The sequence below is a fragment of the Varanus komodoensis genome, unplaced genomic scaffold (genome assembly GCF_004798865.1).
Source record: "Varanus komodoensis strain SLA01 unplaced genomic scaffold, ASM479886v1 scaffold6_1, whole genome shotgun sequence".
NCBI lineage: Eukaryota > Metazoa > Chordata > Lepidosauria > Squamata > Varanidae > Varanus > Varanus komodoensis.
Window position 1 is genome coordinate 1170209 of NW_025336345.1, and position 18873 is coordinate 1189081.

General features: G+C 41.2%; 1 protein-coding gene across 4 annotated transcripts in view; it reads right to left on the bottom strand.

Annotated features, from left to right (window-relative positions):
- Positions 1-18873, bottom strand: part of FAM114A2 (family with sequence similarity 114 member A2) — a 35958-nt gene that overhangs the window by 7718 nt on the left and 9367 nt on the right. For 3 of the 4 annotated variants that reach the window (XR_006416675.1, XR_006416677.1, XR_006416676.1), the window contains 11 exons: positions 16639-16734; positions 15366-15478; positions 13930-14064; positions 13598-13756; positions 13008-13131; positions 6982-7061; positions 4407-4535; positions 4072-4211; positions 3149-3221; positions 2333-2386; positions 1106-1722 (listed from right to left, as the gene is read on the bottom strand). Coding sequence is in view for 1 of the 4 variants with exons in the window: in XM_044450975.1 (XP_044306910.1) it covers positions 1624-1722; positions 2333-2386; positions 3149-3221; positions 4072-4211; positions 4407-4535; positions 6982-7061; positions 13008-13131; positions 13598-13756; positions 13930-14064; positions 15366-15478; positions 16639-16734 (1202 nt within the window). In the remaining 3 variants the exon portion in view is untranslated. Of the gene's footprint in view, positions 1-22; positions 1723-2332; positions 2387-3148; positions 3222-4071; positions 4212-4406; positions 4536-6981; positions 7062-13007; positions 13132-13597; positions 13757-13929; positions 14065-15365; positions 15479-16638; positions 16735-18873 lie in introns of those variants that run through there. The other variant, XM_044450975.1, reaches the window with a different exon arrangement.

The following is an 18873-nucleotide window of genomic DNA, read 5'->3' on the forward strand; positions in this document are numbered from 1 at the left end:
CAGATTTCACATGTGACACATATTCAAAATATACTTTCTTCATTAAAAAAGAATCCATTCTGAAGGATATCTAAAGCTGACCAAAAAAAAAGCTCTGATGTGTAAGGTTGAACAAACTGTCATCACATTTTGGGTGTGCTGCTCAAATACAGTGTGCCAGTCAAGGGATTATTACAATACTTAAAAAACAAAGCATTTGAAGGTTGGAACCAATGCTAAAACATTACAACTAACCCATCCTGATAGCAGGTAGCAAGCTCACTTTTTAGACAGACAGACAGACAAGCAATTCACGTCCTTCCAACCCTTTCCTGCCACTGCATCTCTACAGTGAAGAGATGCACAGGATGAAAAGGAGCAGGAAACACAGTGACTATAACAAGCTGCTTGCTTGTTAAAAAAAAGAAATATTTATAGAATTCCTCCTGAAGAACTTGAGCACAACAGAAGAAAAAACCAAAACCGCAGCCTAAAAATTGGATAAGTGCAAAATACTATTGGATATAAAAGGGAAAGGGTATTTGTTTCTGGAACGTTTTGGGGACATGTCCATATGAAGAAGCACGTCTGAATCTGGGTTCTAAGCATAGATCCCACAGTCCTGAATAGTTCTCTCCAAAAATAGAGCAAAAGTTTTCAAGCACTTTGTGTGAGGCTAAGAGGAACAAAGCACTGCACCAACTCTGTGCACTTCCCCATGTTAGCTTCTGCTATCAAAACACCCTAATTTATTGCCTTCTAACCATATTATTCAGAGGGAACCAACTCTCTTTTGCTTGCTTTTTATTTATTGCTAGAGAGCTAGGGTATTGGCCAAGTTAGGTCCAAGTTTCCACTCTATCCACAAATACATTCGCAAACGAATTAGTTCAGCTGGGGAAATATTGTTGTATGAAACGTTTTCATTTCTCTCTGTTTTTTTGGAATTTCTAATTTATTTCTAATCTCCAAGCTTTTATTGACAGACAGATAAGGCTAGGGCAATTGGAAAGTCAGCCAGGCCTAACAAAACACACTTTAAAAAGCCAAACAAAACACACACTTCCAGTGTAACCCTAGGCATGTTTACTTGGAAGCACATCACATTGTAGCTAATGGGACTTACTCTCCTATCCTTTTACAGGATTTTCTTCCCTCAGATCTCTTCTCATGTCTTTTCTTTCCCTTGAAGAAACTGGCACAGCAGCAAATTGTTCTGGGAAACTGTCACATAGCTTCCTTTTGCTATCACTTCATTCTGGTTTTGTAGATACAAAGTGTATATGATACATTTATCTAATTCCAATAATTTCTCCAAGCTCTGGTTCTATCAGTGCAGCTGTACAAGCCCATCCCCGTTCTCTTTTTCAATATTCTTCTTTTCTTGAGTAGCTTGACACCACTTTCTTACTAAAGCACCAGGAGCAGAAATAGGTAGAACAGCACAGTGACAAAGCTACCCCGCACTTGGAGCCTGTTTCTCTGGTTATACTTTATCCTTTTCACGGAAGCGGCCAAGTCATGGACATTCTGCGCCTTATTACTGTCAGTCAAAACGTTCCCTTTTATTACATGCTCCTATTGTTTCATGGAGCCAGGGAAGTGTCAGTCAAGAAAACCACTCTAGCACAGTCATATTCGGGGTTATTGTTGTAACTCTGTCCGAGCCTGGATGTGGGAGATCTGCAGAACTGGCAGAAGCAACTGGAAAGCGTCTTGGATGTAAGAGGCGCTGTTTGAAGCCTAAAAGTGAAAACCAGAACAGCCGTCATACTTTGCATAAATGATCCTTACTAACCATAGGGTTTGCCTTTGTTCAGCATCTCACATCCGGTCCCCAAATTGATCAGTGGGATGGACTAGTGGGGCAGGATGCAGCAACAGTGTGCAAGGAGAATGACTGGGGCACAGAACATCGCATGCGGGAATCCAAATCTGTACCCATCCACCCCTTTCGAGTGTGTGTGTTTATTATTTCAACAAATTGCTCATAGGCTTTCCACTTCTCTGTGCATGCACCTTAGATATTAAAAGTTTGTCCAATTATGTGCCAAGTTTTATAAAGTTACAAAGCACAATCTCATCTAATCCAAGTGTAGCACTCCAAGCATTTAACATCCCTTCCTCCACCCTTCCTTCCAACCAATGAAAGTGACCACTCACATCACAGGATTACTCTTTTGGTAATCTGATTACAGAAATGTTTACAATATGAATTGGGTGCAATAGCACCATAACAATAGCAGATCCCTCGACATATAATGATTGCAGTTGTCAGCCAATCACTTCAAAGTCATAGCCGGTAAGCATTCATCGTCCATCACTACCTAAGTGCGAGTGTATTACAACTGACCTCCAAAAATACTCCAGTGATTAAAGGGTTAAGAACATCTGCCTTCTCTTCCACCTGGAAAGACAGATATTTGCATTTTAAAATGGAGCATAAAAAGGAATTTGACATCCAGTCTTAAAACTGATTTAATATAGTTCCATGGATTTTTATCAGTTAAGAATCCATCTCGTATTTTTAAAATATGAAGCTCTAAAGAAGCATTCCACGTCGAGAGTGTGCTACATACACAGTGGAGTCAAATGCTCAGCTGCTATGCTAAAAGAAAGTAAGAAAACCAGCTGTAGTACCGGAATGCCAAATTACGGGAAAGGACAACATGAGCAAAAATAATACTGAGAGGGCTACCACAGAACGCGTCTTCAGAGTAAATACATACTATGCAATCAGTGCATATTTCCAAAGAGGGCAAGGGGAAAAACCTCAGCAGGAAGGTACATCCAGCAGGTAAAGTGTTGCATATCACTCAGAAAGCTTCAGCTATTGGGTGGTTTAGAATAAAAGCAATAAGAATAATAAGAGGGTAGCAAATCCTTAAGCCTAGTTGATACTTCCCACAGAAGTTGTCAAACATCAAGCAGCAAAAGAATCATTCTTTTTTTCTTTTTTTAAATAGAAAGCAGCAACAGAAGGGAAATTATCTAATATTGTGCTGAGAGCTGCAGCCACAAAAGATCAAGGGTGCCCTCCTTTAAAAACAAACAACAGAGCAACACACTAAGTAGCATAAGCGGAAGGGCGCCTTTTCCAGTCAACATACTACACTACGGCTGCATCCTTCTGTTATCACATAAGAAACTTTTTGACTTGACAACTTACCCCTGCAACTGTTAAGCAGGTAGCAAATTCCTTAGAAAGAGATGACAGTTCTTTACACAGGACAATGGTCATTCTAGGAAAACATAAAGCGCAGTAAATAACATTTATTTCCTTCTTTATCAAATGCTGTCGGGTGTGGGGCCTTCTACACATGGAAAAAACATGGAAGTTCTCAGTGGGGCACTTAGGATCTGAGAAATGGCAGTGGGCACTCCCTGCCTTCTATGCCTGTGCTCCAACCTGCTCCCCTGCACTGCAGCTGAACCAGGTGGGGGGCAGGTTGAAAAAAGCAAGTACTGGTGGGTTTATGCAAGAAGAAAAGGTGGGTTGCAATGGTGTGATACCTAAGCACTGCAGGGTGCGGGTGTTGAACTTCTTTCACCCCAAACACTGAAGGGCCATTTCAGAATTGAAGGCCATTTCAGAAAAGCTCGGATCACATTTCAGAGATGCGTGACGTCAAAAGCAAAGGAGATGAGGCCGAAATACCAGCGTATGTTAGTTTAACATTTCTTACTGACAGTAGATAGCCTTAGGAAAGGCATTTTGACCTTTTTGGATGAGGAAAATGTACAAAAGCTGGGAAAATGCCGCACGACAGCTGGGGGAGAGTGGTGAAGCCAGGCGGAGAGGTCATGGCTGCCTGCGGGACCCTGGGACTGCATGCAGGGCAGGCTTGGCCCACAGGCCTGAGATGTCCACCCACACCTCCTGTCAAGCCTGCTACTCCAGTTTCAAGCTTACATTTGATTAGATGGGGAAAGATGCAAAATGAACCGAGATTAAACATTAGATACAGTGCGGTCTAGTACGTCCCTTGTTGATTTCAGAAATGCTATGAGAAATTGTATAGTTGCATCAAAGCCAATAAGAATATTATCTTAGCCATACACGGCAGAACGGTCTGGCATGGTCAGTCTTACTGTGAAAGGGCTTTGGCTTGGTGTATGGCCAGCACCTCTTCCTTCTGACCATGAAGAACCAATGCAGCAGTTTTGTGGAACACTTCAATGGAATAAGCTGTCAACTCGGCCAGGCTCCTGATTGCAAATGTGTGAATATCCTGCAGAAGTTAGGAGAGAGATGTCAGTCTACTGGTGTGCTGTCTATGTGAACATAAATTTCCCACCCACTGCAATGGATTCACACAGAGATTAACTGCAAGGCAAGGCAAAGCAAAGCACCATCAATTCTCAACATAGACTGTGTAACTAAATCCACAGCTTGATTGCACTGTTCTTCTGGTTCAAAGCATTACCTCTACTGATTTTTTGTCCTCTTGCTCAGTATCACCGAGGCCCGCTTGCTGGTCTCCTTCATTCTGCCTTCCTTCCTTTGCAGTTTGCCTACTGAAGGTTTTGGCCATTTCTCGAACAGAGTCCCTTGCCTGTCCAAGAAGAGCAAGAGGGTCATCAACACATGTTTGAAGTGATACAGGAGATCACCCTGTCCATCCTGCATACGGAAATGTGAGTGTGCTTGGAAACAAGGATCCCCTTAGCAATTTGTTGAAGGGAATCAAAACTAGAGTTGGAAGTCTGCTGACTTCAGAAATGATCTACAAAGAAGTCAGTTTCTTTGTATAAATAATTTTCTTCCTCCAGAGATTTGATCAAAGTCAGAGTTGAAATCTTTCAGAAGCACTAAGACTGCTTTTAACTCAACACAAGCAAAACTTATGCACATGAGGAAGGGGCAGACAGGCAGTCGTATCCTCCCTGCAACGCTTTCTCCAGAGGAGTCAGTGAGGATCCTATTTATGAAGTGATGCTCTTGGGCAGCAGGCAGCGCCCTCCCACTCACAACTCCAGGCACTGAGACCCAAGCCTGCTTCCTTTGGCATGGCCCTGTCCGAGTCCTGGTCATGCAACAGCAGGATAGCATGTTCTCAAGCATGCAGTTGAAAAAAGGGGCCACCAAAGGAATTATAGCTGTGCCAACACAGAGACCTGGCAAGTGGCAATCCAAAGTCCTCAAGCTTATGTCACTCTGTACCTTCGAGGGAGGAATAAGTCTCGTGTTTTGATTTTAGTTGTCAAGTATTTACTACAAAGGAATTCAGTACAAGGTGTTTAAATAGGAAGCAACAGTCTTCCTCTTGGAAAATCTTCCCAGTCTTTCTATAGAAATTTATTTTCTTGATTTTCTGAGAGCTTGTTTGTTGTTGCCCAAAGGTTGTATAACTTGAATGACTGGTGGAGATCACATGCTGAGAGGCTGGGTCCCTAAGTTTCTTAGGGATGTTCTGGGAAAAGTATTTCAGGAGTGGAAATGATAGCGAGACAAGCTGGATAGATTCACTGGTGTAGGCCATATGGAAAATGCATTGTTAGGAGGCTTGGAAGCCATGCTGGCTAAAGTAGGTGAGGCTGTTGGTGGCACTTGTAAATAGCATGATCAGTACCCTTGTAATAGTACTACCTTCTAGGAAGCAACTGGTCTTTATAATAGTACAAAGGAAGCCTGTAAAAGTGGTAGTGAGCATAGTCATTCCTCAGCATATCAGATCAGTGTCTTAGCAGGACTCCTGAGAACACTAAGGTAACCAGTACCTGAAAGTGGATTACAGGCATGGTAGATGGTACAGTTCTAGGAGAAGCCCTCAAGATACTCATTGCTGGAAATGGAGGCCAGGCATTGGAGAGCATAATGTGAGTTACATTCGTCCAGGACCCTAAACTTCTTCAGCAGTGGGAATGGCAGGTGAGGAAGCAATAGCAGTATTAAAGGTCTAGCCAGCTCTGTTGGAACCAATACAAGTTCTGAATCAATAATAGATTCAGTCTGATGGGTTGACTTTTTTCTTTTTCTTTGTTTTGGTTCCAAAGCCCTACTAACTGCAGGATATTTTGAATGGAATTTAGTCCGCTTCATTTGCTCACTATTGATCATGGGTGCCAAAGGGCTAGTCTTGTGCCACTGGGCTAAGAAGGTGGCCAAAGGTGTCTTCCAAAGGGGCAAGCTGGGGAGGGCTGCCTCCCCCATGGGGTCAGATGAGGAAGCAGGTGAGGTAGTGTGCAGATCTGTGCAAGCAAATCTCCTGCCTTGAAGGCTGTTCCCAAAGGAGGGAGCAAAGGTCTGCCAACCTATTTCTCCAGGTCTGTTTAATAAAGACCTTACAATGGGAGCAAGAGTTTTCTCTATGGGTCTCCGAGACACAGAAGGCACTTCAACTGCCCATTGGATGATAACAGCACTTTTTAAAGATGGAGGCTATGTGCCACTAAAGAGAAAAAGGAGGAACCAGGGGGAAAGTTCAGAAAAATATAGGATAAAAGAAGACACCCCTACTTAGTGCCACAGAAGGCAGAAGAGGAAGAGAAAAGAAGAAAACCAAATATGTTAAAGCTGTGAGATGTAGGACACTCCAAAATGCTGCTTATCACTGTGGTGAAAAAGAAGGAACTACAAGACAAGTGGGAGCTGCATCTGGAGCATGTACAGAGTAAAGCAGCTGTTTAACTCTAGAACATAGTGATTGCTGTTCTTTGCAGGCACATAAACCCACATGTCTGAGTCAGAGACCGAAAAGCAGATTTTTTTTCTCTTTAACAGCGAATAACCTTAAATGTATTGCAATAAAAATGGACCCAGAAATAAGCAGTTTTTCAATCCTATTGCCACTGAGTGGTTCTGCAAATTACTGCAAGAGGGTGTGGGACAGTGTGGTGACATCCTGATTTGCAGAATTCATCTTTTTTTGAATATACCATTTGTTAAAAAGATAGCATAGGGAATGCCACCCCTCATATTTCAGGGCCTGCAAGATACTGCCAGAAAAACTCCATACATAACCCCAACAGCCAAAACAGGACAAAAACAGATTCACTCACTTGGATTAGTTTGGCTGGCTTTGTAGAGACATGTACTTGGGAAAAGAGACCGGTTACCTCTTTTGAGAAGTCTTCCTCATCTGCAAGCGACAGGAGACAGATGTTGAGTGCTTTATGTAACCATGCACCTAAAACTCTGTTATTACTTTTGCTTCTGAGATAATGACGGTACCCCTCTATCCTTCAATGGCTGCATACACTTTGGAAAGTTCAGCTTGGCAACAGAAGTGTCTAGATAGACCTCTGGGGTAACTGGTTCCTGGTGACAACAGCACTGCCTATACCATTGTGAAGGTGAAGGACCTTGTCACACAATCTGCCTCCACCTCCAGGCTCCCTGGCATCAATCCCAATGTGCTCCATTAATTAGAAATATAGAGGTCTAGTTGTGAGAAAACCAGCACTTAAGCGTACGCACACACAAGTCTGTTGTATTTGCTTTGGCTCACATGCCTGAAGAGCACTAGCTAGGGGCTCTAAACTAATGCACATTACTTTAGTTTTTACTGAAGATATGAAGGACTGGTTCTTATATGATACTTTTGTACATGCAGATCTGCATTCATGAGTGGCCAGAACCTGAGACACTATTTTAAGCATGCTTGTATGTATATGGTTTTTATACTATGCATAATGTATTTTAAGGTTTTTGATCTTTGGAAAATACCCAGAGAGCTATGGAGTAGTACGCAAATGTAATAAATCAAAGCAAAATTAAACCTGGGTTACTTATAAGTTCTCTGCTTGTCCGGTGCTTTAAAGAATTTAAAATGAGGATAAAAAGTCAGCTGTTCGGCAGCTTGTTACACACCAGTACATGACTACACAACAGAAAAAGTTGCTAGATACGCATACATTTCTATGCATATGAAAGGTCAGAACTTTTAATAGATGTACAAACCGCTGCTAAACTTTTGCACACCTCACCCACTTCAGATAAAGTTATGACAGAAGGTTCTTTAAAATGCTAGAGATCAGCAACTGGCAGCCCACATATGGAATCTAGTGAGTGGAAAGCTGCCAACTGACCCTTGGACAGGTGGGAGGATGCTGAGGAAGGGTGGAGGAGCTGGGAGTAAAGTTCCTTCTGATTTTAATATGCTGCAAAGGAAGCAGGGGATGGATTATCAAAAATCAATAACAAACTTATTAACTAGATTAATTATAACAAAGAATTGGAAAGTAAAACGTGATTATCAATTGAATGACTGCTACAGAGAAGTTTGGGATATAGGTATTAATGATAGGTTGTGATGTTCAAGTGAAAAGGGGCTATATGAATAAGAATAATTTTGATGCTATTGGGGGACCATTTATTATGTATTAATAAAAGGAAAAGGATTTGAACCTTCACAAGATTCACTGCAGTTCTGGAAGGGCAACGGAGCCTCCTGAAAAGGTAAACGATTTAGCATGGCATTCATTGGTCTTGGTGGGAGGATGCACTGTTTTTGTGATGTTTTAGTAAAATTTTAATTGCATGTTTTTCTTTTAGTTGTATTTATAATTTTATAAATAATGTTTAAAAAGGAAATGAGGGTATTGGTGACATACTGGGCAAACATACAAATGTCTCTTTTACAGAGAAAGAGGGGAATATCACATGAATAGTTCTAGAGCAAACACCTGTTTCTGTTCTTCGTAAGAGCACAGTAAACAACCCTGTACTGAAGAGTGGTTCAGCTGGGGCCAAAGTCTAGTATGCTTTTCCCCACCCAACCCGATGATGGGGCTGAGGCAATCAGGCCCAGCATGAGCACACTGGCCCTCCCTGGCATGATGAGCCCTTCGGGGTAGATTCTGGTCACTGAAGAATCCATTTGATTAAAAAAACCTCCACATTTTATAGCCCAGGGATGGCGGGTCAAGCATAGCCAAGCTCACAGGTGCTCCTGTCGTTATTTACAATTGCAAATATATTGCCCTTTTCTGCAGCAAAATGGGGTTTATTCCTAGTAACTGTGCCTAACATCAGGGAGTCCTGGAGTCATGATTGTGCCATAATTTAAGTGAGCTGAAAATCTGAGACCGCACAGGTTCAGAGCACTTCTTTTCTTATGGATTGGCAGGCTGACTTTTGTTTGTTCGTTGCTCTAACATACCAAGAATAAGAATGTAAGAAAAGCCGTGCAGGATCAGGCCAACGGTCCACCTAGTCCAGCATTCCGTGCACACAGTGGGTGACCAGCTGCCCACAGGATCCCTCAGCAACTGGTCCATGCAGGCATGCCACCCCCCTGGTGACGGAGGCAGCACACAGTCTGCAGGGCCAGCAGCCCCTGACAGTTTCCTCCCACGTGAATCTGTCCAATCCCCTTCAAAGGCCATCCAGATTGGTGGCCAGCACCACCACGTCCCATGGCAGTGAAACCCATAGTTTCACTATATGCTGTGTGAAGAAGTCTTTCCTTTAATCTGTCCTAAACTTCCCACCGATCAGCTTCATGGAATGACTCCAGCTTCAAGTTTTATGGAAGAGGGAGAAAAATGTCTCTCTCTCTTCTTTCTCTACACCATGCATTACTTTAAACACTTTTATCATGCCTCACTTTACCCATCTTTTTTCTAAGCTGAACAGACCTAGTTGATGTAGCCACCCCTCGGGGGAGCTGCTCCAGCCCCCTGATCATTTTTCTTGCCCTTCTCTTTACTTTTCCCATCTCAGTAATGCCCTTTTTCAGGTAAGGCAATCAGAACTAAACATAATATTCCAAGTGTGGTTGCACCAAAGATTTGTATAGGGGAAGTAAGATTTTGGCACTTCTACTTTCTATTCTGTTCCTAATTATGCCTAGCATGGAGTTTGCCTTCTACAGACTAATTTCGCACAGGGTCAACATTTTCACTTAGTTGTCATCTATTACCCCAATATCCCCTTCTTGCTGAGTCGCTTCTAGTATAGAACCCATCAGTGTATCCTTGAAGTTGGGATTTTTTGCCCCAACATTTATATTTGCTTATACTGAACTGCATTTGGCATTTTGATGACCATTCTTCTAGCTTGGAGAGATCCCTTTGGAGCTCCTCACAATTCCTTTTTGTTTTACCCACCTAAAAAGGGTTAGTGTTATAAGCAAGTTTGGCCACTGCATTACTAACTCCTAATTCTAGATCATTTATGTATAGGTTGAAAAGCACTGTTCCTGATACAGAAACCTGTGGCTACATATTTTCACTGCAAGAATCCACCCTTTATTCCCACCTTCTGTCTTCTGTTCTTTAATCAGTTAGTGATACATATAAGGACTGCCCCTTTTATTCCATGGCTGCCTAGTTTGCTCAGTAGCCTTTGGGTAAAGGACTTTGTGAAAAGCCTTCTGCAAGTCCAAGCAAATGATTTCTACTGTATCACCCCTGTCTACATGCTTACTGACACTCTCAAAGAACTCCAACAGGTTAGTGATTCAAGTCTTTCTCTTGCAGAAGGCATGCTGGTTTTTTCAGCAGGGCTTGTCCCTCTATGTGCTTACTGCTTTTATCTTTAATGCTTTCAAACAGTTTACACAGAACAGATGTTAAGCTAACTGGCCTGTAATTTCCTTGATCCATTTTTAAAAATTGGTGTTACCTTGACCATTCTCCAATCCTCTGGTACAAGGGCTGATTTTAGGTTGAATATCTTAAATATTTGAGGTTAGAAGGTCAACAATTTCATGTCTGAGATCTTTGAAAACTCTGGGATGGACACCATCTGGACTGGATGACTTGCTGACTTTCAGTAGGTCAATAAGGTTGAGAATTTACTATGTGCCCTAATTTCTCGGACTCTTCCAGAATACATAAGCTTAGGGAGAGTGTCTGCTCTTCATCCTCTCCTGTGACAAAAAGAATTCATTCAGTTTCTCTGCAATCTCCTCATCCCACCTTGGTACTCCTTTAATTCTATTATCATCCAATGGCCCAATTGCTTCCTTAGCCTCTTTCTTCTGATATATTTAAAGAATTATTTTAGCCTTGATATTTTTACTGATGTACTCCTCAAACTGTTTCTTAGGATGGAGAAACAATTGGAAAGAACAGAATAGCAAGGGGTGGGGAGAAATGTGAATCATGTGCTCCAAAAGAAGAAACAAACGGCTGCCTAAAGACCACTGTAAGACCAGAAGTTCAGGCTCTAAAACTGCCCAGCTGCCCCACTGATACTGAAACAAGTCATTTGCCCATCTTGCGCTGTACTGGCAAGGGTTCGGACTGAGTCTTTCACAGCCCTAACCAAAGAAGCTGGGCATTGACTCTGCAACCTTTTGGATGTATAGCATGTGCTGTGCCACTAATCTATGATCCCCAGATCACCCCCTAGCTCAATCCTTAATGACAGCCAGTGAATACAGTGCTGGACTAGGACTCAAAGGTTCTGGGCTCTAGTCCCCACTTGGCCATGAAAGGTGCTTGATAACATTGGGCCAGTGACTGGCTCTCAACCCAATCGACTTCACAGGGGTTTCAGGATAAAACAGAACATAAAGAACAGGGGAACCTCCTTTATATTTTGAGTCAACCCTTGCCATCTAGCCAAATTTTGTCAACCCTGACCAGCAGCAGCTCTCCAGGTTTCAGGCAGATGTAACCCTGCCTAAAGATGATGGGGATGGAAATTGGGACATTTTGTGCACAAAGCACAAACTCCACTACTAAGCTATAGAGAGACAGAGGACCATATGGGCCAACTTGAGTTACTTGTAAGAGCAAACAAGACAGGATACAGCAATAACAACAATAATTTTAAAGCAATCCTTACTAGCTCAGATAGCAAAAGAGTCACTGGAAAAGGAGGCTGCTCCTGCAGTGCCACCTTGATTTTAAAATGGCAGTGACAACAGGTTGGATGGAAGGCAAGAAAGCATCTCTTACATAGGCAGCCTGCATAGCTCACAAAACAGCCCTGTGAGGTAAGTCAGGCTGAGAGTTCATGACTGGCCTAGGATCACCCAGTGAGCTGAGTGAAACCTAGACCCAGTTTCCCAACCACACCACAACTTTAGTTTGTTAAAAATAAACCATCTACCACAACTGACTTCCTTCCCATGAAGAACTCAGAATATTTTTCTTCCTTGCAATACAGGAATGCTGAACAGGGCTGCAGTGCTTTTCCAGCACAGGCCAAAGAAACCCCTGCTGTAGTCTTCATATCTCCATTGGTTAAGTGCAATATTGTGCATTTAAGCTTAGGCAGGAGATGCACAGCTACTTCTAGAGATTCAGGCAGTGGTCAACTCTGCGAGCAGAAACAATGAACTAGAACTAGAAACCTCATGGGTCCCTGTTGGATTGCTGGGCCTGGATAATGGAGACCTGGACTCCAAGTCCTGCTTGAATTTCACTGGGTCACCTTGGATGGGTCACTTTCACTGAACCCTCATCTAGTTCACAGGACTGCAGTCAAGGGAAAAAAAAAGGAGGGATCATCCCATGTACTGCAATGCAAAGCTTCTTGAAAGAAAAGAAAGATACACATGTAACAATGAATGGAAGTTAAATTACCAAAATATCGATGGTAGGAATAAGCTGGCCAAGGACATTCTTCTGAAAAAAGCAGATAAGCATAAAGGACAACCCAGTTTCAGGCTAGATATCAGGAAAAGCTTCCTCACTGTCAGGGCAATACGACAGTGGAACCAGCTGCCTAGAGAGGTTTGGGCTCTCCCACACTAGAGACATTCAGAAAGAAACTGGACAGCCACCTGAGTGGGATGGCATAATGTGGTGTCCTACAACAGCAGGGGGTTGGACTGATGGCCTGCATGGCCCTTTCCAACTCTACTATTCTATAATTCTATAACTCAGCTAATGTCCTGTGTTGTCCTAGACTTCCTTTAAGTCTATTCCATTCTAAAGAAATGGCCTCTGTCAGAAATGGAATAATGGCACGATGAACAATTGATATGACTCACTAGGCCTGCTCTTATTATCATTCTTCTGTCCATCATAAGCTACTGCCGCACACATATTGCAGAATTAATGAATTTGCCATTCAATCATTGTAGAAGTCTGCTTTCACAGTTGTATTTCAGAATTCTCATGATTACCTCTCTTTTCTTCTTCTTCATCATCACAAAATTCTGCTAACGAAAATGCTTCTTTGAGCTGTTCCAATTCGGCCTTTATAGTATCCAGCTCCTCTCCAGAGAGTGTGCTTATAACTGACTTCACCTGATTAAATGGAAAAAAGTCACAGAGAGAATCATAAACCCACTAGTAGAAAGGTTTTGTAATTGGTATGAAAAGTAAAGCAGCAGCACTAATGGCGGGCTACCCATGAAAGCAATGCTCTTTTTGAGAAGAGGAGCATAGCATCTGTATACCCTCCTTCTCCTCCATAAGGGAATACAATTTTAAAGCTGTCAAACTTCAAAATGCCAATTTTAAAAAAAATATCAATGGCCTAGCTGGTGAGAGCAATAAAAATGAAGAAAGCCTTTACTTTAAAACACTACACAAAGAGGAAAGAAACACCAAGGGAAAGCAGAAGGCTGTTTTCCCTGCTTTTACTGGTTTTCATTTACTTGTGCTCATGTGGAATCTACAGAAGGACTCATTCCCCAGAGTTTATACAGAGGAGTACCTAGGCTTATTCTGCTTCAACTCTTGAGAAGAGAAAATTGCTCAAGGCCATTACCTTTGATTCACTCTCTCTGGAAAGCATCTCTAAGGCTTCCAAATGAGAAAGACCCTGAAATTCATCAAAGAGTAGCCCATAATGGGCTTTCTTCTCAGTAGCCATGGAAACCTCAGTAGCTGTCCGCTGCTCTTCTCTCTCCTTTGCCTCTCGCAAGATCTACGAATGGAAAAGCTAATGCATTAGAACTCCTGTACTGAAAAATAAAATAATAGAGAAAAAGAAGTTCATGTCCGCAACATTTGGCATTCTACCATGAAACATTCTAAGGAAGGAGCATTTGTTCCTGAGAGCCCAGAAATAACCTACTCTTGTTGTGGGAGCTTGAATACCTGAGAGAGTGTGGAATTTCTGCTCATCAGACCTTTGGTTTTCTTGAATCCAGGGTCACCTTCAGCTATCACATCCATAGTCTTCTTACCAATAAATTCTAAGGCATCCAAGCCTCCAGTAATAACAGTTTTCCCCTAGAAAACAGATTTGCGCACTTTAAAAAAGAGGAGTGAAATACAAGACATGGCTTTGAAAGCATACGCTTATAACATAGCATAGTCACATGCTGGAAACCCTGGGAACAAATTATCACTATCCCTAAGAAGCTACAAGAAAGAATGCACCCTTTATTCTAACAGTTGAAACATCCAAAACAAGATAAAGTCTTTAACAAAAGCATATGATTATATGCAGTAAGATGCAGATACAGCCAAGAGTGTTGCATTTCTGGTTAAAAGCATATGATTATATGCAGTAAGATGCAGATACAGCCAAGAGTGTTGCATTTCTGGTTTTTATGGCTGAGTTTGGTTTCAGATCAATGTAAGATAGACAAAGAATCCTTCCTCCAGTGAAGAGAGAAAGACACACCTACTCTGGTAGGAGGGAGTTTCCTAGCTCAAAAGAGTAATTTGGGCTGGGAAAGTGATTGGAGAGGGAAGCATAAGCTATTTCTACAGGGCCTCACATATTTGCCATGCCAAGAAGGACACAGGACCTTCCCCCTCTTCATTAGCCTTCATGCTAATTCTAAATATTTATTTATGCCACTCAGCATTTGGTTAATTTCAGCATGCTGTGTTTTTAACTAAGCTTTTATCTGCTCTTACCTTATTTGTTGTATCTCATTTATTATGATTTATGTATTGAATATTGTTTGATTATGCATTTTAACGTAAGGTTTAACCCATTTCATGAGGGTTGTTATCCTGAAAAGAGGACTATAAATTTATTAAATAATTACTATATTATTCAAAGCACTTGCTCATTATTACTGCACCAAAGTTGCATTCTGAACCTCGTCATTACAAAGTTTAACACCATCGCTACCTCTTAGCAAAGTCCACAAACTACAAGATAATGTCTCTTTTGCAACTGCATGCATAAGACATTCAACCTCTGTCATCCATTCCAATTAAACATGAAATCTAGGTTGAGCAATGCACAGAGCCCGGTACCAGGAGGAAATCCTCTTCCATGAAGGAATGCCATCCTGTTTAAAATCTGAAATCTCAAAACTAGAACTTCTATTTTTAGTCAGGCTCTCTAATTTAACACACTTCTCCAACAGGAACAAGCTCTAGACATGTCACAGGTTTCTTACTCATAACCAACAACTCAGTTATTAATAGTCAGAAATTTTACACAGGGCTCTGCAACTGAATGACCATTCAAATGATCCACAATGTAGCAACTTCAGCATGAATAGAGGGGAGAACAAAAGATTCAAAATAAAACAAAACAATGTTCATGTATTACTTTCATTCTTACTCACTGTGCTTTGAACAGCAGCAGAGATGGTAGAAAACATTCCAAAAGCACCACTAACAGGTGAAGGTTCTTCAGTATCTCCTTTGCCCTTGTTACCTTCTTCAGACTTCTGGCTTTCTGAAATGAAGGCAGCAATAGGATTTCAGTATTACAAAATCCTAGAATCAGTTCAATATGTGGGAATTATTATTATTATTATTATTATTATTATTATTATTATTATTATTACATTTCTATGCCATTTCTTGCCGAAACCTCGGGGCGGCTTACAACACGATAAAATACAATGAAATACAATAGAATTAGAGCTGTACCATTGCAAATTGCCCAGAGAGGTACTGATTCAAATAAGTCAATGTCTCTTTGTGCATTTAAACTATTATTAATTTTATTTCTAAAAGGTATTAGTTACTCAGTAGATCTTATCACTCTTGACATTTAAATAAAATCTACATCAAATCAAAATATCACAACAGCTTAAAAAATATCAGGTAAAACAGCAACTAAAAGTAGCAGAGACTAAAGTGGGCAACATAAGTAGGTCTAAAAGCATATCACAAAGATAAAACTATTCAAAAACACAACATTTATTTATCCATTCATACATTTATATACCATCTATCAGTCAAAGAACCAACAGAAACAAACCAAGTATTAACACTGCAGAAAAATTAAAGTTCTTGTCTGAAGAGTTAACAAAGTAGGGAGCAGGTAGACTTCTCAGGGGAAGGTATTCCATAACTTGGGAACTATTACTGAAAAGAACTATTACTCTGCAATAGCCACTCCCAACCTACTTCCAATGCAAGGACACTCTGAGCAGGTCCACAGATGTGTAGGAATATAGTAATGCGTTTTTCTGGATACATTCCACCGTGTACAACTAGCAGTGCGTCCCTTATGTTTATAGAGATCTGCATTCTCATCTCTACTGAGCTAAAGGGTACTGGGAACATGCAGCAGTGACTGCCTATGTGCCCTCCATTCATCCCATTCCAACTTCCCATCCGAAGCTATTCAGCAGGAACCACTCCAGGTTCACATCTTTCTTCTAGCAAAGTGATATGTAGGAATCTCAGACAAAAGAAGGCAGTAGAAACAACTTATGAAAAAACCCACAGTTTCTAAATAAGGCTGTGACAGTGGAACAGCCTGTTTCTCTGGCAATAAAGAACCAATTCCCTTGAGGAAGATGTAGTTCAATTAACATAGCATCATTCTTCACAGTTCCACAGTCAGCCAACTTCAACTTGCTTTCATCCTAAATAAGAACTGACCTTCCATAGCATCTTTAGCCTCAGGTGGTAATTCGCTTGGGCTGGGGATCCCAAGAGAGGTCTCAGCTTTTTCAATGACGTTTGAGATTCCATGACCTAAAGAAAGCAGAGATATTACTTTAGTCCTAAGGAAAAAATAATTACTTTGTCAAGCAAGCAAAAACTAGGTCAATACAGTGGAACTGTTCGAGGTAGTATACTGCATTTGGGAAAAATACAAATAAATGAACAACGCATGCCCCTATCTAGCCATAAGCATAATATTCATTTTAAACAAAGTACCTTTTTTTCTTTCATTAAGAGGGAAGGTACACATTTTGTAAGAACTTGTAAACTGTCTACAATTGTAATACACTTAAACTATTTCTTGATCAGTTTGATAGTTGTTCTGCATTTTCTCTAGCATTCCACATTTCTAGTATTAACTTTTAAAAACAAAAGAGAGAGGAGAGGGATAGGAAGCTAACATTCTTGATAAGAAAGTTTATTTCATAGAATCATTAAATCATAGAATAGTAGAGTTGGAAGGGGCCATGAAACCATTGAGTCCAACCCCTTGCTGTTGCAGGACACCACATTATACCATCTCACTCAGGTGGCTGTCCAGTTTCTTTTGGAATGTCTCTAGTGTGGGAGAGCCCACCACCTCTCTAGGCAGCTGGTTCCACTGTCATATCGCTCTGACAGTGAGGAAGCTTTTCCTGATGTCCAGCCTGACTCTGGGTAGTTGCAACTTGAATTGATGATTCTGTGTCCTACACTCTGGCATCAGCAAGAAGAGATCTTGACCTTCCTCTTTGTGACAGCCTTTGAGGTACTAATAGAAATTACCATGTCCCCCCGCAGTCTTCTCTTCTCAAGGCTGAGCATGCCCAGTTCTCCCAGTCTCTCTTCATAGGGCAGTGTTTCCAAACCCTGGATCATTTTGGTTGCCCTCCTCTGGAACCTTTCTTATTTTCCTGCATCTTTCTTAAATCTGAAATCTCATGATTTGGAAGTAATACATCTGTTCATGCATTCCAAAATAGCACTTGCCCTTTTGGTGGCTGCATTGCATTGCTGGTTCATGTTTAGCCTATTGTACACAATTACTCTGAGATCTTTTTTCTTTTCAGTTCTGTGAAGCCACATATTTCCCATTTTGTATAAATGCATTTGGCTCCTTTTTCTTAGGTAGAGAACTTGACACTTGTCCTTATTGAATCTCATTCTGTTGCTTTGAGCCCAATGTTCAAGTTTATCAGGATTGCCCTGGAACTTCATTCTGTCTCCTAGGGTGTTTGCTATTCTACCCAGTTCTGTATCGTCTGCAAATCTGATTATCTTTCCTTGTACTTTCTCATCTAAATTGTTAATAAAGATGTTGAAGAGCACTGGGCCCAAGACTGAAGCCTGTGGCACCCCACTAGTTACCGCCATCCAGTTTGAGAACATGCCATTGATGAACACTCTTTGTGTCCGATTTAGCAGCTAATTTTGGATCCACCTAATAGTTTTTCCATCTAATCTATTTTTTGCTAATTTGCATATCAGAATGTCATGTGGCACTATATCGAAAGCTTTGCTAAAGTCTAGGTAGATTCTGTCCACAGTGTTCTCTTTGTCCATTTGGAAGGTTACCCAGACAAAAAATGAGATTAAATTAATCTGACAGGATTTATTTTTCATAAATCCATGTTGGCTTCAATTAATCACTGCATTTTCTTCAAGATGCTTGTAGATGGATTTTTTAATCATTTGCTCCAGAGTTTTTCCAGGGATTGATGTCAGACTAACTGGTCTATTCAAAGTTAGTTCAAAGATTCATCTTTTTTCCCTATTTGAAGATAAGGACAACATTAGCCCTTCTCCAGTCATCTGGCACTTCTCCTATATTCCAAGATTTATTGAAGATAATAGCCAGTGGTTCTGAGAGTTCCTCCCCTAGCAATTTTATGACTCTGGGATGGAGTTCATCGGGCCCTAGAAATTTGAAAGTGTTTATTCCATCTAGGTATTCCTTGGCCATTTGTCTATCAGTCTTGGGCTGCCATCTCTCACATCCAGCTTGTAATTCCTCTTGATTGCAGATTTCCTTGTGGGAGAAGACTGGGGTGAAGTAGGAACTGAGTGGCTCTGCCTTTTCCTTGTTGTCTGTTATCACTCTGCCATCCAGTTTAAGTAGCTGGACACCCTTCTCTTTCTCATGTCTTTTGTTCTGGATGTATGTGAAGAAGGCTTTCTTCTGCTGCTGCT